Genomic DNA, 22,927 nt, shown 5'->3' on the forward strand with positions numbered 1-22,927 from the left:
TTTGTATCAAATAGTGTATAGCCGGTCAATATAAAATAAAAATACAATTATCATTTGTGCTCACTTTCTCATTTTCTCTTCAGTTATGACTTACCTCCCCATCACGTGAAGAATATGCATACAGTAATCCTACTACACGGTACAATTTTAGTAACTCAACGCGTTGGTTTCATGGGATTATACTTCCCTTTGGATGATATCCGCTTTTAAGCATTTACTTGGGTGTCACCTAGCCGAAGAGTAGATTGACTAAAGTATTTGACTCGCCTTTCTATTACGTCCCATTGAAACACAGCTTTTCGTTGCAGAATAGTTAGAGTTTTTTTTTTTTTTTTTTTTTTTTTTCCTAAATAAATCTCTTGTCATCCGTGTGCTACGCCTTTTAGTCACTTAGCATTTGCGGTTTTGCGCAGCCGCCATAAAAACTGATTCGCATTTGTCTTAACTCTTGTAAACAATGGTACAAACATTACAACAGTACAAATAATATAAGCCCGAGACAGTCTGCCACATAAATCAACACTACTAAAGGCTTTTGTACGTAAATAGCGCATACGTTTTGTTTAGCTTCTGTCAGCAGTATGAACGAGATGGATATTGAGGTCAGCGGTTTAATTACGACTCAAGAGGAGAAACAGACGGGGAATAAGTACGTGAAAGACAATTTATTAATAAAATGTATGTTAAAATTATAATCAGACAGGTGACGAAATAATATTTTAGTTAAGAAGTGCAAGTTCTTGAGGAAATGTAAAATGCTGGCGGTATAATAAGGGTATGAGTGTAAAATACAGAATTCAGTGACGTGTTATAACAACAGAGCAATCACGAGAAATATATTTTCGTTCCGTTTCACGTCAAAAAATTATTGACAAGACTATGCAATCAGTATGTTCCAGTTGCCAGCCAACATTTTGTTATCCCCACCCGCTGCCCGTGAATGGTTCGGGAAGCGTAAGGAAACTGTTAGACCATGGATGGTTTTCATCAACACATCAAACTTCCAGGCCCCACGGAGCTTGCCGAGACTGACAAGGAGAATTGTGAAGAACATCGAGTATTTTCAAAGCAATTATCTGTTTGTATTCGTTGGTGTTGTCTTATACTGCCTGTAAGTAAATCGAGATATTCGTTTTAGCTACAGACCTTTTAATAATACATAGCTTTTGTACTGTACAATGTTAATCTTGCCCTAGTGTGTACCGAAGATAGCACATTTTTAACAGTTTTTTTGTGTGTGTGTGTGTGTGTGTGTGTGTGTGTGTGTGTGGTGGGGGGTAGCTTAGCACAGATGCCATTAAAAAAGGCCTACTTAGAAGCCATTAAAGCAGGTCTACTTAGAATACACCTGTTATATGTACAGGAGGGTGAGGCTTGAGTGGTCACCTAAAACAGCTCTGAAAGCTACCTGGAATACATAGCTTGGAAACCCATTCATGATGGAAGTATATTGGATCTAATGGCAACAAATAGACCTGCCCTACTTGACAATGCCCACATAAAAACTGGTATCAGTGATCATGAAGTTGTTGTGGCAACAATGATTACGAAAGTACAAAGGGCAACGAAAGCAAGCAGAAAGATATATGTGTTCAGTAAACTGGATCTAAAATGAATAGTGTCATATCTCAATAACGAATTTGAAACCTCCAGCGCAGGCCAGGAGCATGTAGAGGAACTATGGCTCAAGTTTAAAAGAATATTTGATCATGTTATGGATAGATATTTACCCAGAAGAATAGTTCGTAATGGGAGGGACCCTCCACAGTATACAGTCACTGTTAAGAAACTTCTAAAGGAACAGAGACTACTGCATAATAGGTGTAAAACAAAGCACAGAGCTTTAGATAGAGATATGGTGGAAAAAACGTGTTCGGTTGTCAAGATGATGTCAGTGAGTATTGTAGCAGAACATTATCAAATGATCTTTCACAAGAAATTCTGGTGTATGTAAAGGTTATTAGTGGCATCAAAGTTAGTGTCCAGCCTGTAGCAAAGGAGACAGGAACTGAAATTGAGTGTAGCAAAACAGAAGCTGAAATGCTTATCTCTGATTTCAAATGTCCCTTTACAAAGGAAAATCCAAATGAAATGCCCCACCTGAATCCTAGTGCCACTGAAGAGATGAATGAAATTGGTAGTAAGGTCAATAGTGTTGAGAAATAGCTGAAATCATTATAACTGACCAAAGGTCCAGGGCCCAGTGGAATCTCTTTCAGATTATATTCTGAATTTGCGGCCAAGTTAGCCCCTTTTTTAATTACAACCTGTCACAGATTCCTCAAACCAAAAAAACCATGCCCGTTAGTTGGAAGAAAGCACTGGTCACACCCCTCTGCATGGCGGGTAGTAGAAGTGATCCATAAAACTACTGTCCAATATGTTTGACATCAATTTGAGTCTTAGGACATATTCAATTTGAGTCTTAGGACATATTCTGAGCTCAAACATAATGAGGCATCTTGAACAGAATGGCCTCCTGTATGCCAACCGGCTTAGATTCTGAAAACATTGGTCATATGAAACCCAACTTGCACTAGTTAGTAACTTTTCTCACATGACATACTGAAAGTCTTGTATCCATACAGTCGGGTAGATGCAGTATTTCTTGATTTCCGAAAAGCATTTGCCTCAGTACCATACCTATCAAAAGTATGATCACGTTTGTTATCAAGTGAAACTCGTGATTACATTGAGGAGTTTTTGGCAGGGAGAGGGGCAGCATGTTATCTTGAATGGAGAGTCATTAACAGATGGGCAATTCCACAGTTACCGGTGTTACGTGTACACACCTTAAAATTGGGGGGTCGACAGAAGCGTCCGATCCCACGCGTCGGCTTTGACCCGTGACGTAAGGGTGTTGTCGTGTGTGACGTCATGACGGCGCGGAGTTTGGTTTGAGTGTGGCTGTCTCCAGTTCTGTTTTATCTTATTTTATTTACTTTTCTGATCTATTCGTTCTATCTCGTGATATTTTTTTTTTTTAATTTTAAAACACTTATTACTTATGTTAATTATCTGTTTCCTCCAATTTCTGTTTTAGTTTATTATATTTATCTTTGTGATCTGTTCGTTCTATCCCGTGAGATTTTTTTTTTAAAAGACAAAAAACACTAATCAGCTACTGAAGCATCTTTGTCTTATATGGGTTGCAGGGGTTACGACCCCTGGGGAGGTGGGTGGGTATTCATGCATGGCTGTCTTCACTTACACGTTGTAGCTACGCAAGGCGTCTAAATTTGTTTATATTTAGTTTGCCCCCCACCCAAAACACCCCATTTCCTGCGCTTGTCCCGTTAGTGTAATTAGGCTTCTTGTGGAAAGTGTGTGTGTTTGTTTTTGTTTCCGCCATATTTGTGACATCATGGGTCAAAGCAGACGGGCGGGATCGGACGCTTCTGTATTTCCAAATTGGGAAAAATAATGTAAGGAAAAATATTTATTGAATTTAATATTGAAAACTTTTAAGGCTTACGTTATATTTCATCTGAGAAATGTCGATACTGGAATTGTTTTATTGTTCTCCTGGTTATTAATCAAAAAAGTAGTGTTACGGGTGTTACCAAAAGTAGACCTGGCGCCTGTTATGAGTTAAGGAATTCTCTAATTTCTGCAAACTTGATGAAGCTTTTATTCTTGTAAAACAACTGTTAAAAGGTATTGCCCCAAATTTTGTTTTGAAATACACATTTTTATTTTTTTGGACATCATAACTCAGTATATATATATATTTTGCTTTTACGGGTGTTACATTAAATGTTACGGGTGTTACATAGATGCGTCAGATTTGATTCTTGAAGGAAGAAATTTACCTCTCACAATTGCATAAAAAGAAAAGAAGTATTGTAGTTTATTTGGAATAAAACTATGTACTTAAGAAAACATATTTGAAGGATAAAGCTGTTTATTACACAAAAAATTTTGTTACAATTTTATAGTTCAACTAGGCCAAAATATCGTTACTTAACATTTACCTCATTTTGTAGGCCTAATAAATTTATGACAAAAATGTTTTCTTATTATTGATTGGTTTAAAAACTTCATTTAATAATCTTTTTCAGCAACATCCAACTCAAAATTGAACTCTTAGTACAAACGGTTACCTTGTTGTTTGATTTCTGGTGTTGTTACCTTAGATAGTACTTGACTGAATTTCACAAAACAAACATCAGTTTCGTCTAGTTTAAAAAGTGTTTTACTTTTTCCTGCTAACTTCAGGAACATTATTTTCACATCCTCCTCTTCATCAACCTCACTCTGGCAAATTCCCAAGTAACGGTATTGAGTTTTGGATAGGGTTGGCATCTTTTTGTCACTTGGAATGTCAACCAAGACAAATAACCCAAATTTTAAATCTGACTTTTCAATTTTATTAGTTAGGCTTAACTCGCAAGCACTTCCAATATTGTCTTGTGATTCAGATAGTGAAACAGTCTCCTGATCAGAATCATCAGAACCGCACACTTCATAGAAGTTTAGGGTCAACAGAAACCTCCGATCTTACTCGTCGGCTTTGCCCCGTGACGTAAGCGTGTTGTGATGTGTGACGTCATTACGGCGCGGAGTTTGGTTTGTGATTGTGGCGTGTTTGTAGATGTCGTGGGGGTGTTTGTCGTGCCCTCTGGTGGTGTGTTCATGGTTTACGTTTGTTTGGTTTGTTGGGGTCAGTTTGCTGTTGCTCAGTGGTGAGTGCTGTGTTCGTGGTTTTGAAGCGGAATTTGTATTAGTGAGTTAACGGTTTTGTGTGATGGTTAATGTAATGGTAATTGCTGTACGTCGGGTGAGTTTGTTATTGAGTGTATTCGGTTGTGGTTTTTTGTTCAGGAATGGATATGAAAGATTCTGTTGAGCTATATAGGTCAAGGGAAGTGTTCGATCACAATTTATGGGATCGTGAGCTGCTGTAGTTGTATGTAGGTTAAGGGAAGTGTTTGTTTGCTTTGGTTAGTGGTGTTTTTTGAGTTTTGTATTGGGGGATGGGATCGGGAGATTCTGTTGAGCTATATAGGTCAAGGGAAGTGTTCGATCCCAATTTATTGGATCGTGAGCTGCTGTAGATGTAGGTTTAAGGGAAATGTTTGTTTGCTATGGTTTGTGGTTTTTTTTTGATTTTTGTATTGGTGGATGGGATCGGGAGATTCTGTTGAGCTATATAGGTCAAGGGAAGTGTTCGATCCTAATTTATGGGATCGGGAGCTGTTGTAGATGTATGTAGGTTTAAGGGAAGTGTTTTTTGAGTTTTGTATCGGGGGATGTGATCGGGAGGTTCTGTTGGGCTATATAGGTCAAGGGAAGTGTTCGATCCTAATTTATGGGATCGGGAGTTACTGTAGATCTATGTAGGTCAAGGGAAGTGTCTGATTCTGGATAAGAATGTGTTTTTTGGTATTTGGTCAGTTTCGTGATGTTGATTTTTTTCGTTGTTTTGCGTGGTTTTGTATGGCAGTCGGTGGCTACATTTGTGTATATTTAGTTTCTCCCCACCCAAAAACCCCCAATTTCCCACGCTTGTCCCGTTAGAGTCATTAGGCTTTTTGTGAAACCTGTGTATTTCAGTTTTTATGATACGTATGCGATGTTTTTATATCCGCCATATTGGAATTGTCGTTTATGGTCGTTTCCGCCATATTTGTGACGTCATGGGTCAAAGCCGACGGGTAAGATCGGACGCTTCTGTATTTCCGAAGTTTATGTATCTTTTGCATGTAATATTTTAACTATGTCCTCCTCACTAATAAATACTGACATCTTTGTCATTAATGACTCTGCTGTTTTTGAAGCCAGCAAATCAGTAGTGTTATAAGGCCGAAAGTGATGGCAGCCCTGGATTTCAGGAATTGCTTGTGAATTTTTCCACCTTTCATCCAAAATAGGAATGTTATGCTCCACTGTTATCTTATCAACCCATAGTACCTTAATTTTAGAAAAACTCATCAGAGTGTAGTCATAAAAGTCAATTGCGTTGTTGATAATAACTTTCCTAGATCTAACAGCTGTCCATATGCTCTTCTTGAGTGCCCTCCAATGCCATCCATGGCTCCTTTTCCATGTGAACTGGCAAAAAAATTCCACTCAACTGTCAATCCAAAGTCTCTCTCAAAATAACATAGCTTGGACAAAGTATATTTATTTTTGAACTGCCCAGCACAGTTGTCAGAAAATATAAAAACTCTTTTAACTTTAGAAAACGCTTTTTTAATCTCCGTTATAACAGTTTTAAGAAAAGTCCACACAAAATATTTTGTGTGTGAAAGGTCGTTACTGATGACTGCATAGGACCTGACTTCATGGTTTGCAAACTAAATGCAGAAAGTGCAAACAGTTACTTGTGAATGCGCCCAGTGTGCACTCTGTACCTTATCTTGTGAAATTAGAGCATAATTCTCTGCAAAGTCCATTTGAACAACACATTCTTCAACATCAAGGCTGTTTTTCTTTCCTTGGAAGAAATCACTCTGCTTTATCTTCACATAATAATGTTTTTTTAAACTGAGGCAATTTGTCAACCAGTGATGCTAAGGCATCATCGCAGCTCACTGAATGTTCACTAAGACAAGGACGATGTTTCACATCATTTGCCCATTGCTGCCAGACACTTTTTTGTTAAGTCAAAGTCTTCTGGAATAAATTTGCTCAATTTAATTTGACATTCCTGGCATGACCCAAAAACACAGTTTTGTTCTGTGAATTACAACTTAATTCGTTCAATAATTCCTTGTGATTGCTTGGAACAGATGGAATAGCTTTGCTCAAATACTCAAGTATGCTTATGAAATTGTAGGCTCTTATGAATGGCTAGAATTTGCCTCAATAAGCAGTTTACTGGGCCTATATAAAATTTAAAACTGAGGTTACCAATATTGTTGTTCTTGGAAAAGTTAGAATGGAAAACATAAACTATATGTAATCTAATGAATTTTGGGCTTAATTAACTTTTTAGGAGAACGTCAGTTGAGTCAGGTTAATGCCCCAATTAACTTTTATAATGTAGGTGTAGTGCTTAAACAAGTGTATGCAGAGGAATAAAAATTTTTGTTTTCATGCTTAAAACTGTTTTCATATGTAACAAACGTAGTTAAAAAACTTTTTTCATTCATAATAATACCCTTTGGTTATAATTTAAATGTAGGGCCTAGGCCTACTAAAGATGAAGGTGGCATTAAACCTTCCAATTCAAGTTACGGGTGTTACGCATGTGTTAAGTAACATCCGAAACAAAAATTAGTAACACCCGTAACAGCTCTAAGATTGTTAAATAAGATTTCAAAATGCCATGTAATGGTATGATATTGTAAAACATGTGCATAACCTCACTTTTACAGAAAGGTATTGTACAGAACAAATTTACTAGATTACAAATTAAACTTTTGTATCTTTTTTGTTACGGATGTTACAAGCTGCACATATATTATAAAACTAACAAATTAAAGAAATGCAAATAGCTTAGCTCAACAAAACGAATTATTATGAGCTATAACAATGTTGACTTCAATATTCTTTGCAACAATAGAACAATCGGCCATAGATAACACAACTAATACTCGTCTGGAAATAGCATAAAACGTACCTCTCTGTGGCACCATAGAGTAGTGCACTTTAAACACGTAGTGAAGGTAGAAATTTAATTTTTTCATAGTCATGATTATTTTGCAATGAACAAATGTACTTTTAACTTGACATTTTTAAGATTATACTTGAAATATTGTCTTTTTAATTTTTTTGTCACAAAGTCTCTTTAACATGGAATGACCCAGATGCAGGAGTAACTTCAGGTGCGCAAAGGAAGTGCATTTCAACACTTGCTGTTTGTGTTGTATATTAATAACCTTGTGGACAACATTAATAATAACCTCAGACTTTTTACAGGTGATGCAGTCATCTGTATTTAAGTATTGTCTGAATGAAGCTTTGTAAATATTGAGTTAGGCCTTGCTAAGATTTCAAAGTGGTGCAAAGACTGACAATGCATTTTAAGTGTTCAGAAATTTAAAATTGTGCACTTCACAAAACTAAAAAAGTGTAGTATCCTATGACTATAATTCAATGAGTCACAGTTGGGATTTGGCCAACTCATACAAATATCCGGGTGTAACACTTTGTAGGCATATGAAATGGAATGATGACATAGGCTCAGTTGTGAGTAAAGCTGGCGGTAGACTTGTGTTTGTTGGTGGAATACTGGGGAAGTGCAATCAGCCTACAAAGGAGATTGCTTACAAATCACTCATCTGATCCCTTCTAGACTATTGCTAAAATATGTGGAACCTTTGCAGATAGGGCTAACAAGGGACATTGAATGTATACAGAGAAGAGCAGCAAGAATGGTCACATGTTTGTTTGACCCATGGAAGAGTTTTACACTGATGCTCAAGAAATTGAAGTGGCAGGCAGTTAAAGATAAACATAAATTATCTCAAGAATGTCTACTAACAGAATTTCAAAAACCAACTTTAAATGATTACTCAAGGAATATGCTACAACCATCTATGTATCACTCACATGGCAATTGCGAGGATAAGATAGAATAATTACAGCACACACAGAGGCATTCAGATAATCATTCTTCCTGCACTCTGATCATGAATGGAATGGGAAGAATGCCTAATAAAGGGTACAGTGGGCCATACCTCTGCCATGCATGTGGGGTAGTGGTTTGCAGATTATGGGTGTAGATGTAAATGTAGACACTTTGTTTCATGAATCTGAAATCTATTTGAGGCAGATTTTTGGAGTTTGACATCTTTGGGTTAACCAGTTTGCACAGTAAGAGGAGTAAAGTAATTCTTTGCATGTTCAACATTTTGACTACCTGCCCACATTTACCCAATCACAGGATAAGTGTGATCACTGGCTGAAACTGCATGAGGTAAAAGCAGACAGCATGTTTTTGATACAAATGAGCCCAAATTTCTCCCAATAAGTTTTATTTATTCCTTTATAAGTGTCATAAACATCAAAATTAACCTTCGGGATATTTTTAACGAATAATGAACATGTCAAAATCAATATTAAACTTCAGCATCCTCCCTTGCCTTTGTATCCCAGTCGTTTTTGTGAAGGGTAGGTGACAGATAATATCAGACCTCTTCACTACTGACTCATCTGGGACAACAGGGAACACAAATTCTGAGCCTTTTTTCTGCAGATAGGTAACATACACTTGCCCTAACCCAGCTGTATTGCTAAGATGCCCAACATAATATAAAAAGTCTTCTTGGTGTTAAAATGATCCAAAACAAAATCATCAGACACCACTTCACCATCTGTCAACTTTTGTAAGGTTGGACTTCATCATCTCTTTCACAGCATCCCTCATCCTCAGATTCTGGCACAATGGATGAAAGGGTTTCTGGTTCACTGTCTGTATCATTACCAATTTTATTTTTTGCAGAAATGATCAATTCCTTCTTGCTTTGGAATTAAGTCTTCTTTAGTGATGTTGCTATTTTACCCACCACTGCTGCTTCCAACTTGTCTTCGACTAGAGTACTAGTGTAAACTGCAAGATTTCTTTTGCCTTGATGTTTATTGCCTCATAGCTTTTGGGAAAGGTCTTCAGCCTTCAAGAGTTGGAATTTCAGTTATGCTTGCACCTGAAGTGGAAGGTGAAGCATCACACAAAGTTGCAGGTTCCGCAGTAGGTAGGGTGACCAGCTCTCCCGTAATTCCTGGGATCTCCGAAATTATAGCAATTTTTTTTTTAATCCTTTTGCTTTCGGCTCTGTTATTGACTGCCTGTTTCTCCCATATATTTTGTCAGTGATTACTGTAATAAATATTAATCCTGCAAAGTATTGTCAATAGTTCAGATTCGCTGACTGACAGATCTGGAAAAGTTTTTGTATAATAATCGATACTATTCAACAGTTGTCTTTTTTCTGTTTTCACTTAACTAGGCTCTACTCATCTTTTTGAAGTAAACTTCTTTTACCACTCTTTGAACCTTTTCTTCGTCAATATTAGCTTTGCCAGCTTCATTGATATATGTCCTCACCATCTACAATATACATATTTTACTCGAAATCATTTATAAAAGTATGTTTATGAAACTGAATGTTGGCCTCTGTTCTTAATCGGAATTGGGGTAACAGTGGACACTGTTACCACTTACGCCTCTTCAACTGTCCACACTTGCCCCAAGGGTCATTTTGGATATGAAACGAAATTGTAGTGTCATATATGTTTGACATTGCATTGGGATCGATCTAAAGGCTATAATACTCTTGAAGAATTGAGTTGCCAAGTTTGATAGTAATTTTTTTTATTACTGTTACCAGTTTTGACATATTACACTTTCATCATCAGATCTTGTAACATTATTAGGTGTTCCTTCATTTAACGACACTGAAAGTCACGTAGTGATGTTGCATCACATTGCAATAAAAATGACAGGGATAATCAGAACGTCATAAATAAAATACTACAAAATTAAAACATACATGTTATGCTGATGCCCCAGCATACACTGTATTTTATTTGTAACATGCTGCTGATCTCTGCCGCTTTTTATTAAAGTTTGACACAACATTGCCATATGATTTCCAGTGTTGTAAAAAACATCTAATAATGTTATAAGATCCTATGATGAAGCATGGACCTGTCAAAACCAGTAATAGTAATAAAGAGAATTACTAGCGATCTTGGCAAAGTTGATTCTTCAAGAATAATACAGACGGTTGGAATGTATTACAGGGTGATTATAATTAAAGTTAAACTTTCAAACCATTGTAGAAATAATGCCACTGGTGAGAATGATGTCAAATTGCAACAGAATATTATTGGAGGAGGAGGGGCAGGAAAAGATATGGCAGAAGAAAAATAAATAGTTACAAAATGTAGCAATAGGTGGCACTGTAAGCATCATAATTTAATAGTGGTTGACTACAAATGACAAATGAATCGTACAACATGCCTAAGGTGTATGTTTGACATTAAACAAACTGTACTACTCAGTGTACAAGGGTGCACAGGTGTGATACTATTAGTTACATAAGCCCATCCACCACAGCAAGGTCATATCACATCAGATGGGAGAAATCGGTTTTCAATTGCCCTGAGGCCAAAAACTGCATAAAAAGTATCAATCAAAATCATATCAGATTATTAATTTCCGTGTGCTGGTGCAAAACATGTTAAATACGCTGTCCACCATTTTCTGCAGCATGTTGAAATCGAGAAACAACATGTTCCACAACTGATCGCAGTGTTTCTGGGGTCATGTTCAGAATGTGTTGCGCAGTGTGTGCCTTCAATGCAGCTAAGTTTGCAATCAGAACACTGAACACAACATCTTTCAGATTCCCCACAGCCAGAAGTCACACAGATTAAGATCAGGTGATCGGGACAGCCAGGCTGTAGGGAAATGGCAGCTAATAAGTCTAGCATTACCGAAATGGCACTTCAGCAGCTGCTTAACTGGATTTTCAATGTGCGGAGGTGTGCCATCTTGCATAAAAATGATCTCATTCACACATCCATGCTGTTGGAGAGTTGGAATGACATGGTTTGCTGTTGGAGAGTTGGAATGACATGGTTGTGCAAAAGACACTCATAGCGCTTACCTGTGACGATAAAGGTAACAGGACTGGAAGCACCTGTCTCTTCGAAAAAATATGGCCCTATGATAAATGATGCCGTAAATCCACACCACACAGTGACCTTTTCAGGATGAAGTGATACTGGTTGATTTGCATGTGGATTTTCCGTTGCCCATATTCAACAATTCTGTGTATTGACATATCCTGTCAGATGGAAGTGGACTTTGTCTGTCCACAAGATCTTCTATGGCCACTCAGTGTCCACTTCCGTGTGAGCAAGAAATTCTAAAGCAAAGGTCTCTCTTGCTGGCAGGTCAACAGGAAGCAATCCGTGTACATGGGTAATTTTGAATGGATAGCAAAGAAGGATGTTGCTTAGGATTTTACGCATCATGCTCACGGGTAGGTCTAATGTTCGGGCAATTCTCCGTGCACTACATGTTTGCACACCACCACTCACTCCTCCCGCACTGCTGTGGCCACTGCTTCCACTGACATCGAATCAATTTGTTTCCTCCCTCTACCAGGTTGCACACCAAAAGAACCCGTCTCTTCAAATTTCCGAATCATTTTCTCCAGACCCATGGCAGTCATCGAACCAACGCCTTTTTCAAACCCTTAAGTGTCCCGAACTTCTGCAGAGCGACATGTGCACAGTCATCATTCTTGTAATACAGATTTACAATCAGAGCACGATTCTGCATTGAGACAGTCATGGCGAACACCGCAGATGTGAAAAGAGGAAAAGCCATGTACCCGGCGTGTTTATATCAACTTCAATGGGTCGTGCGCGTGACAAGTGTTTTATTTATGTATTCTGACACATTCAGCACCATCTATTGATCAATTTTCGCTCTATTTTTTTCTCCTGCCATACGTTTTCCCCCCTTCTCCAATAATGTTCCATTGCAATTTGACACTATTCTGGCCAGTGGTGTTATTTCTACTGCATTTTGAAAGTTTAACTTTAATTATGTATATTTAGATGAAATGTTACACAAGAAACCAATAGGGTACTGTTTATAGATTCATAAACCACAACTTAAAATATTTTCTGTACTAATCTTTTGAAATAATCTTGAAATTTGTTTGCCATAAACTCGTAGACAAAAGGACTGAAATTGTATTTTAACTTCTCATGTTTGCAACCATAACTGGACTGGTGCAACATTTTGTCTAATTGTGTACTACAACCTGAGGAACTATCAACAGGATTATACAATTATTTCAAAGATTATTTCAGACTTATTCTGTGTCCACTCTCACTCCATGTTTACACTAGCCATGTTCTTCCCTATGTACGTTTACAGGAAATAGGGCCTACTTATGACAGGAATATGATAGAGAATCCCAACCCCAAATAAATCTAGGTTGTGGCAATAGTGTATCTGTAGCATGCATAGCCTAAGGTCTAGGTTAAATTGGAACGTGATAATTTAGTTGTGAGTTGATGAAGTCAATGAATGTAAATGCAAAATTCAGGTTGTGGTAACAAATTGATCTGTACTGATTTCACACTTATACTTGGCCACTGAACAGAGGATGCTGGGAGCAGAAGCTTGCAACTGGCTCATAGCACATTGGCTGATGAGACAAGTGCCACCTCCTTGAGCAACTAGTTTATAGTATATAAAAGAAATGAACATGTAATGGATTAATGCGTCGTAGAAGTTTTTATGAGTCGCTAGAAGGATCAGTTACAGCCTATTCACTCATTGTTGTAAATATTATTAACAGTCACTACACAAAACAGCATATATGGGATACTCTATATCCACAACAGCTACTTATTGTTATGGGGCATCATACTGTTGCATAGCTATGGTTGACACTGAGTGTAAACATTCCCAAGTGTCACGAAGTCAGCCAACTTGCACCAATTTTAAAGAGGACAAGTGAAAGTGTGCAGTCAGTAGCATTTCCTAATGTTTACATTCATGCCATATTTAACACATTTTGCTGTATATAACACTTTTTGTTACAAAAGCCTAAAACTGCAAATTAAATTTTAAAAAACAACTGTAAATTAGATACCGGACAAGTCTCCAACAAGTGTTTCGTTGTATGTTGCACAAATATATCATACATAAACAGGAAAAGTGCAATGGGTTCCACTAAGGAATTAGGCACTTCCTATGTTGACACATGTAATACTGTATTTTTATCATGTATGTCAGTTGGTACCTTATGGTAGATCTACATCTATATCCATCCTGTCTAAACCACTGTGAAATTCCATTAATGTATGATACGCAGGAAGAATGTGTTCCCTCCCATTCTCGCAGATGCTAATGGGAAGTTGTTGAATTACACTTAAGTAACTATTCCTCTATCTGTTTACACCCATTATATCCAACAATGATTGAAAAGAAGCTGCCAAGATGGGCACTCAGAAATGCAAATGAGATGTTGTAAATTAACTGGCTATGTTTCTTCTCTGACACAGCACTCAGAAATGGGTGGGCTCATTGATCCAAAGTACCACATATGAACACATTTCTAAATCTGTAGGCCTGTTGTGAAGGCCATCAATTACATTTTGAAGTGAAATTTTGCAGTTCTGCAATTTATTTATTTGTTCATTTATAAGCTGGTACGGGCTTGCAGCTGTATGCAGATTTATATGTGGACTAATTACAGACAGCCTAGTAACATTTTTGGTAGCAAGACCTCAACACTATTTAATCATTAATGAGAGCAATTATTCCACTAAATCAACGATGGTATGAGAGCTAATGGTGAGTATATATGTGTGATGTTTAATATGAAATGGAAATATCCAGAGCACCCATAATAGCAAAGCAACTGGAAATTTAGTGAAAGACACAGACACCACCAATTGGGATCCAGGATTTTGTCACTATAGATGTGTTGTTGGAAAGAGTAGTTCAGACCAGACCAGCAACTGGATTTTCCGTAATCTTTGACTCAACACTTGAAAACACCAGGTTTCATACCTTTCAAGATCTTAAGAGATCCTACTTATTCTCTTAACCCAAATCTGGCAGACAGAAGAATTTCTTCATTCATGGATGATTGCAATACTAGTACTTTTAAAACGTTGGATTGACCTCTATGCCTCAATGGTTATTGTAAGACTGCCCTCACTAGCTCCAGAGGAAAGAAATCATACTGGGTTGTGAACTGCCTGACCTCAGTAAATTCTTGAATTGAGACAGATCTTACATATTGTTCTGTTGCCACATTCTATACCATAAAAGTTTATCATGAATACGATCTATGGGCCAAGTTACTATGTAACTAACGTATGAACTGAGCAGTGTGGTGCAAATGTTAAGACACTGAACTTGCGTGTAGGAGGAGCAAATCCCCATCCAGATTTAGATTCTCAATAGTGTCCTTAAAAAGTAAGTGCTGAGATCATTGCTTTGAAAAGGACATGGTACATTTCCTTCTTCACTTTTATATAATCCATGCCTTTGCTTTCTTTTATTCCTTCAGATTTAGAAGTTATGTCTGACAGATCTCTACTGCTGCTGTCCCTCTGCTGGTTGAAAGAATATACAGTACACAGTGGATTCTAATATTCAACAGATTGTGTAGGCATGTAGGAAGAACAACAATGTTGTTCTAGCATGCGCTGGAGCTTACACTCCAGCTTTAGCACATTGTTATTTATCATCATCGCAGTGCGGGGTAGCTGTGCAGTCTGAGGCATCTTGTCACGGTTCATGCAGCTCCTCCCATCGGAGGTTCGAGTCCTCCCTCAGGCGTGGGTGTGTGTGTTGTCCTTAGCGTAAGTTAGTTTAATTTAGATTAAGTAGTGTGTAAGCCTAGGGACCGATGGCCTCAGCAGTTTGGTCCCATAGTCCTTACCACAAATTTCTAAATTTATTTACCATCATCAGTATCTAGATATGCTTTCCCATGCACACTGACTGTGCGCAGCTTATGGTGATGCAGCTGTTACCACACACATCTCACATTCTGAAGGAGTGGGGCTCACATTCAAGACCATCCACCCAGATTTATTTATTTTATGGTATTCCTAAATCACTTAAAGTGAATGCCAGGATAGTTCCTTTGAAAAGGACACTGTTGATGGCCTTACTTTTCCCTGACCTGGTTCTGCTTGTTCTCCATCTATAATGACTGCAATGTTGAACTGACATTAAACTCTAATCTTCCTTCTTTTCTTGGTGTGTGGCTAATCTATAATTCATATGTTTTGAAAATTGTGGACACTATTCTGAGTATGTTAAATTTTGAGAGATTTCTGAGCTGCTTATTTGCTTATAAGCTGATGTCACCATCACATCTAAGGTACTTTAACTTGAAACTTCCAGTAGTGTCTTATCCTCTGGTGTGTTGAGCAAACAACACAACTGCTCTTGGTTCACAAAGCCTTCATGCAGTGCTGGCTAGACAGTGGGTATCAGGTGTATAAAATGGTAATACTTACATAACATAAGATAATCAATTCTATTCACTGGGGATGTATTAGGCTGAACGTAGTAGCTTACAGGAGTAACCACACTGTCGGTCCCTGCTTAGCCAAGCAGCCTCAGCTGCCTCTGTAATATAAGTTCTGTCTGATTTGCAGTCACTTGTTATGTCTTGTAAAACCTCCTGTGGAAAAAATTTTCTCATTAAGTCAATATCCACATAAACATCTGATTTTCATACAAGTCAAGATCTAATGACAGTTTGCATCAAATCTCAGTACTCAGTGAGGAATGGAACTTACTGTCGCTCTTGATACTTTGGAAGCCTTACTTCTGCACTTATTAGGATATCGTTAAATTATTGTTTTTTAACTTATTATATTGACATTACAGTTATATGCCAATGTACATTGAAGTATCTGATGCTGCTTTTCCATTTTCACTTTGCAGCATCCTTGAAATCTGCTCACCTGATGAATTCCCCAATTATAACACATTATGAGGCTTTGGAGTTAATGATTTATATTGAAACTATGAAATTCCTCATTTTCTCCAACTGTCTATTATCTCTTGTCTGAATCAAGTACAAAAAGCAGCAAAGACCATTCAAGATTCCATCTTTGGCACAGAAAAAGGAAAGGAAATGCTACTCTGCAGGGTAACATATGTTGTAGAAATCTAAGGTCATGAATTGGGGGATACCACACCCAAGGCAGCCTCATTCATACCAGAGCACATTGTATCTTCCACGTAAATGCAATGACCTTACTATTGAGGCACTGGATCTTGGGTTGGTTGAAAGTAAGGGATATCAGGTTGCATTGGTAAAGCAGTTATCAGCTGTGACATTGCAAGCTGATTCCATCTTTGAAAAAATAACTCACGACATATGATGTCAGTGATCTCAAATTGGTTATAGGAATGTATTGTGGCTATGGCTAATGAATGACCCTGGTGATGAAGTGTGGCCCTATAGTCTTTGGGGAGGATCATCTACTGCTATGTGTCTGCACTATTAACTGTGTGACTGCACCAGCTGTCTAAAAATAGAATTTATCAGATGAGCAGCAAATACATATCCAAAGTTGGGCATATATTGCAAAAATAAATGAGGAAATTAGTTTAGGAAAATAAAAGGAAATCCAATGGAAACAAAGAAATAAACATAGTGAACACAGTTGTTAAGTTTGAATTCTGTACATCGTTAACTCAAAACTCACGAAAATATGATGGTCTTACATCAAGTAATTAAAAGCCTACGCCATGAATTTCCTCACTGAAGTAAAAGAAATAGAATTTCAGCTATGTGCAGTTAAAATTGCATGAATAAAGAGCAAGCTTTGGCAGATTACTCCGTCAAATAAGCTACCCTGAAAGCAGAACCAGTATCCAAATCTTGCCTATGCTTTTAATGTTAAAGTTCAGTAGAAATGTTGCTTGATCATCCACAGAAGTGCATCACAGAATGGAACTACCACTCACATACAGTCAAAGTCAGAGTCTTCCAGCCATGAAAACTTAAAAACCAGTGAGAAATGTCCAAGTCCCTACACACCACTCTAAATTTAATCACTAGACGAATTTTTAAAGTGAAACAGTGCACCTGACTTGCCACACACAAACTAAAATAATCTCTTGCTAAAAGCTTTATCAATTCAGCACCAACTGCTCCAAATGACTGCTTCACAACTTCTTAAAATTTTACCTTAGAACAGCTGTTATTAAAATTACATAGTTTTTCTTAACAATAATTGTTATTTTTGGGGGGAGCGGCGGCAGAGGTAGGAAGCAGTCAGTCCTCTTGTTCGATGAAGCCTGCAACAATTTCCCCTCTTGTAGTATTGGTTAAAAACAGTCTTGGTTGCAATTTTAGTTTTCTATTTTTCAACAGCGCGTTTTGCCTTATTTAGGCATCTTCAGGTTATCTTTTCTAGATGGACGCGAGAGGCACCAAGATCTGCATAACGCATTCCCGTTCACAGGAGCGAACAGGAACAAAAATAGCTTGTATATGCAACTTTTCGTGTATCCATGTCAGTTGCAGTTGATAATATTTGCATTGCAAATGCAAAGCTGCTCAGTTTTGCCAGGTATTCAATGTGTGTCTGCCAGCTCAAATTTTTATCTGCATTCAAACCTAAGAATTTGACTGAGTCAATTTCTTCTATATCTTGGTGGTTGTGTACAATCTTAATCTGTGACAGCCCTTTTTAGAGATGTCCTTCCTCTTCAACTGGACTGCCTATTGTGGTATTCTTATTGCAGTATCTACCACCACTGAGAACTTCAAATACACATCACAATTCTTAAGTACTTAAGTGTTCCACATTTTCCAATTTGATTTTTCCTGATGATTCATATAAACTTCAGCCTACTTGTCATCACCACTAAATTCTGGTCTGAGTCTACATCTGCCCCCGGGTGCACATTCCAATCCAATACCTTATTTCTCTGTTTGACTATGACGTGAACTGACAGTTATCTTTCTGTGTCTCTAGGCCTTTTCCAAGTATACCTACTGCTCTTCCGATTTGTGAATAGTGTAGTTGCTATTACTAGGAAATTTATTGCAGAACTCAATTTGTTTTCCTTCTCCCTTATTCCTACTACCAAGTCCATATTCTCACATAACACTGACTTCAGTTCCTTCCTCTCTAACAGTGTTCCAGTCCCCCGTAAGTATTGGATTATCATCTCCTTTTACATACTGAGTAGTTGTTCAATGCTCTCATATACTTTGTCTACATCTTCATCTTTTGGTTTGGTATGTGTACCTGAACTATTGTCATTAACATTGGTTTGCTGCTGATTCTGATGACAATAATTCTATCATTAAATTGTTTAAAGTAACTCACTCTCTGACATATCTTTCTATTCGTAACATACCCGATTCCTGTTATGTCCACCTCTGTAGTTGAGGGGTCAGCACAGCTGACTGGCACGTGGAGGACCTGGTTTTGATTCCTGGTACTGCCACGGACGTTTTTATCTTGGCAGGAGAACAGGAATAAGGTTCACTCAGCCTCATGAGCCCAATTAAGGAGCGGCTTGATCGAGAAGTCACAGAAATTGACAATGGCTGAGAGCTGACACCAGCCCCTCCATACTGCGTCCATTGAAGCTGTTAGCAGAGGATGATTTAGCAGTCAGTTGGTATTGATGGGCCTGTCAGGGCCTGTGGATGGAGTTTATGTTTACTTACATTTACTCCTGTTATACCATTTTCCGTTGCTGTTGATATTACCCTATATTCGTCTGACAATATGCCCTTATCTTCTTTTCGTTATGCTTCACTGATACCAACTATATCTAGACTGAGCCTTTGTATTTCCTTTTTCTTATTTTCTAGCCTTCCATGCCCCTCCACCTCCCCCCAATACCAGTTCACAATTTCTGTGGATACACATTGTCTTCATCCTAGTGGTTTCCATTGTCTCCTACATCCCCATATCACTTCTTTTCCCATCCCAGGAGCATGAGATTGTCCTGAACCTTTGCTCCTCCCACACTTTTGACAAGGCTGTTGGCAGTGCAGTGGAGTTTCCTCATGGCAAAAGTCCTTGGCTGCCATTGACTGTGATTAATATTCAAAATTTAAGCAGTGACAGGGATAGAACCCAGGATTTTTTGATTACTAATGAAAGGCGCTACCTGTAGATCACATTGACATATTAATAATATGCTTATTGAAATGAGTGCTTCCCCACACTGGTCACTTTCCAACCTTACTCAACATTTCATATTCACTGTACAGCTCACCTACTGTCAGACATATTGTTTATGATTGTATCACTTTTGGTTTATCAGTAGTGCAATTTTAAGGTAGTTATATAATCAGTGCTGATAAAAATTAATGTCAATTAAAACATAAAGTTTACACAGTGTTATGCAATGGTGTATTGAAATTGTGATATTCAAATGCATTATTTGATATCTTCATCCACTATTAAGTCAGTTGGATTCAGTTTCAGTATTTCCAGTTGAAATATTTTTGAGTAATATTTAGTTATTGGAAACAGACACAGACATCTTGTCTGTTGGTCATGTGTTTGTGAAGCTGACTTGGTCAGCTGCCACTGAGGTGAGCCTGTTGATATACCTGGACATCTATCTGTATTGTAGACTGCTTTCTGATACACAGATTCCTTCTCTAGAAAGAGAACCCACCAGTTTGAGTTTCTTGTTTCATGTGAACATTTTTACATGACTAACTGATGGAATGTAAGATCTTTGCACATGAGAGGTAAGCCCGTGATTTGGCTGGATACTTATCTCCTATTTTGTATGATAAAATGCAATGTATTAAGCTCCTTGTAAACTCTTCTTTTACTTCCTAGTTCCTACCCAGAATATTGGGAAAGCATACTACCTTTATCAGTTTAATTCTAACAGGCAGCCCATAAATAATTACCATTTTTGAGTTTTTTATACATTTTTTGCATTTATTTTTAGCACTGTCATTGATTTATTGTGCTACTTCTTTTTGATTAATTTACTTTATATGATACTTAGTGCTTGGATGCTAATGCTCACATTGCCATATACTCAGTCCTAATCATGTTAATCTTGCTGTAGAGTGAATGTAAGCCACAGAAATGGCATACTATTATTATTTGTGTGGAGTTCATTCTCTCTGTTCCACAGGACATACAGTGCATCTGTTAACTGCATTTATGTATGCGACTAATGATTGCCCATATGTCTATGTTTGTGTCTTATATGTTAGTTGGATGTGCATGGCTGATCATTTATAACCTCAGTATCAGTTGTGTTTTCTGTTTATTACAATCCTTGGTATTAGCAGGACTTATCAACAATCCCATTATACTTTCCTGTCTCCAGTTTGTTTGCTTTACAAATCCAGAATTTCTGAATATGGTTGTAACCATGTTGTTGTTGTTATTATTGTTGTGGTCTTCAGTTGGAAGGCTGATTTGACACAGCTGTGCACAGTATATCTGTGCAAGCCTCTTCATCTCTGCAAAAGTACTGCAGCCTACATCCATCAGAAGCTGCTTGGTTCCGTTCTAGGACTTATCACCCCCGGCCCCTCCTCCAACATATAATGTAAGGGGGGGGGGGGGGACAACAACAACAACAACCCTCATCATAAGCGAATTATCTGAATGGGATGGAAATTGCTAGACGTGATATGTGATGTACATGTATACAAAAACAAATTATGACAATTTCAGAAAAAATTGGATGATTTATTCAAGAGAAAGAGCCTCACAAACTGAGCAAGTCATTATTGCATTGGTCCACCTCTGACCCTTTCGTAAACAGTTATTTGGCTTGGTATTGATTAACAAAGATTTTCGTTGTCTTCCTGAGGAATATCATGCCACATTCTGCCCAGTTGGCATGTTAGCTCATCAAAATCCAGAGATGGTTGGAGGGCCCTGCCCATAATGCTCCAAACATGCCCGCCTGCACATGGCAAGAGTTTCTATTGCTTGTCTTCCTACTTGCCAAACCCTACCTTGGCCAGCAAGGTCATAGGATCTTTCCCCATGACAGTGTTTGGAGCATTATTGGGCAAGGTCCTCCAATCATCATGAGGATTTGATGATCTAATGTGGCAATTGGGCAGAATTTGGCATGATATCCCTCAGGAGGACATCCAGAAACTCTGTCAACCAGTGCTAAGCCAGATAACTGTTTGCATAAGGGCCAGAGGTGTATCAATACCTTATTGACTTGACCAATTTGTGAAGCTCTTTCTCATGAATACATCGTTCAATTTTTCTGAAATTGTAGTCATTTGTTTGTCTGTACATATACATCACATCTACTGATTTTGGTCCTGTTCGTATAATTTATTTGTGGTGTGTCTTTTTTTGTGTCTTTATTCAGGGATATGACAAAAACAATCATTCAAGTAAAAAAGTCTAGTAAACATGGTCTCTAAAATGCATGCCTTAAGAGCTATGAGTTTCACAGGAGTAAAGGTGAATAACTGCTCATATCTCTTAAAGTATGCATTTTAGAGCCCATGTTTACTGGACGTTTTTCATGTTTTGGTCCATACTACCACCTCTCAAAATATGGAAAGCAAAGAGCTTACAGTAGAAGAGATTTGCTTTACAGTATTGAAGATGAAGTTGTGCTCATAGCTTTGAAGGTACTCATTTTAGATGCCATGTTACTAGGCTTACAGTATTGAAGATGAAATTGTGCTCATAGCTCTGAAGGTACTCATTTTAGAGGCCATCTTACTAGGCGTTTTTGTTTCAAATGATCATTCCTGTTGTATCTCGCAGTGGTGACCATTCCTCTGGGGATGTGTATTTTGCACCAGTGGTTCACATGAAATGCCTGATATTGTAATGTAAATGAGAGCAAATGAAAGACTTAAAACAATATTAGTCATTGTGTGAGAACAGTGACTATCATAAATCATAATAATGATTCTATTAACATGCTTGAATGTTTGCAGATCATTTTCTTTTTATTTTGTTCAAGATATAAGTGATCTACAAACGTTTAATTAGAGGCATCCTATTTCGTATTCAGCTCAGTCTTTTGATGTTGTCCTTGGTATGTTATTTTATAAGTTACATTGAAATACCCCCCCTTTTTTTTACTACAAAGAGTAGTAGTTACAATGTCACTTTATTTTCCTTTAGTAACTTTTTCACAAGATTTTGTAATTTTAAAAGAGTGCAGCTTTATAATTTAAAAAAAATCAGAATAAGTGTGAGTATGACTCACTCACCGATGGTTCCATACAAACTTAATTTTTGTAGTTCATCCATCCTGGTCAAGCCAAAACTTAAAATTAAAATAAGAAAAGAAAAGAAAAGGTTCCTTTTGAATCAGATTTCACAAAACAATAGATATTAAATATTAAACCATTAAGGATGTTACTATGAAAGAAAAAAGTATGTGACCATCATTGTTTTGTCTCTGGAGGTTCTTCATCCATATTGGAAAATACATTTTCAGTTGTTTGGTCGGTTTTGACACTGTACGCCTCAGTCA

The 22,927-nt window shown here is 37.6% G+C and overlaps 1 protein-coding gene across 2 annotated transcripts in view; it reads left to right on the top strand.

Annotated features, from left to right (window-relative positions):
- The first annotated feature begins 454 nt into the window (after positions 1 to 454).
- Positions 455 to 22,927, top strand: part of LOC124544596 (prenylated Rab acceptor protein 1) — a 53,038-nt gene continuing 30,565 nt past the window's right edge. Inside the window, exons 1-2 of one of the 2 annotated variants that reach the window (XM_047123188.1) lie at positions 455 to 649; positions 890 to 1,111. In XM_047123188.1, coding sequence (XP_046979144.1) covers positions 582 to 649; positions 890 to 1,111 — 290 coding nt within the window. In that variant the 5' untranslated portion in view covers positions 455 to 581. The remainder of the gene's footprint in view (positions 650 to 889; positions 1,112 to 22,927) is intronic. The other variant, XM_047123189.1, reaches the window with a different exon arrangement.

Source organism: Schistocerca americana, chromosome 8, assembly GCF_021461395.2.
Source record: "Schistocerca americana isolate TAMUIC-IGC-003095 chromosome 8, iqSchAmer2.1, whole genome shotgun sequence".
NCBI lineage: Eukaryota > Metazoa > Arthropoda > Insecta > Orthoptera > Acrididae > Schistocerca > Schistocerca americana.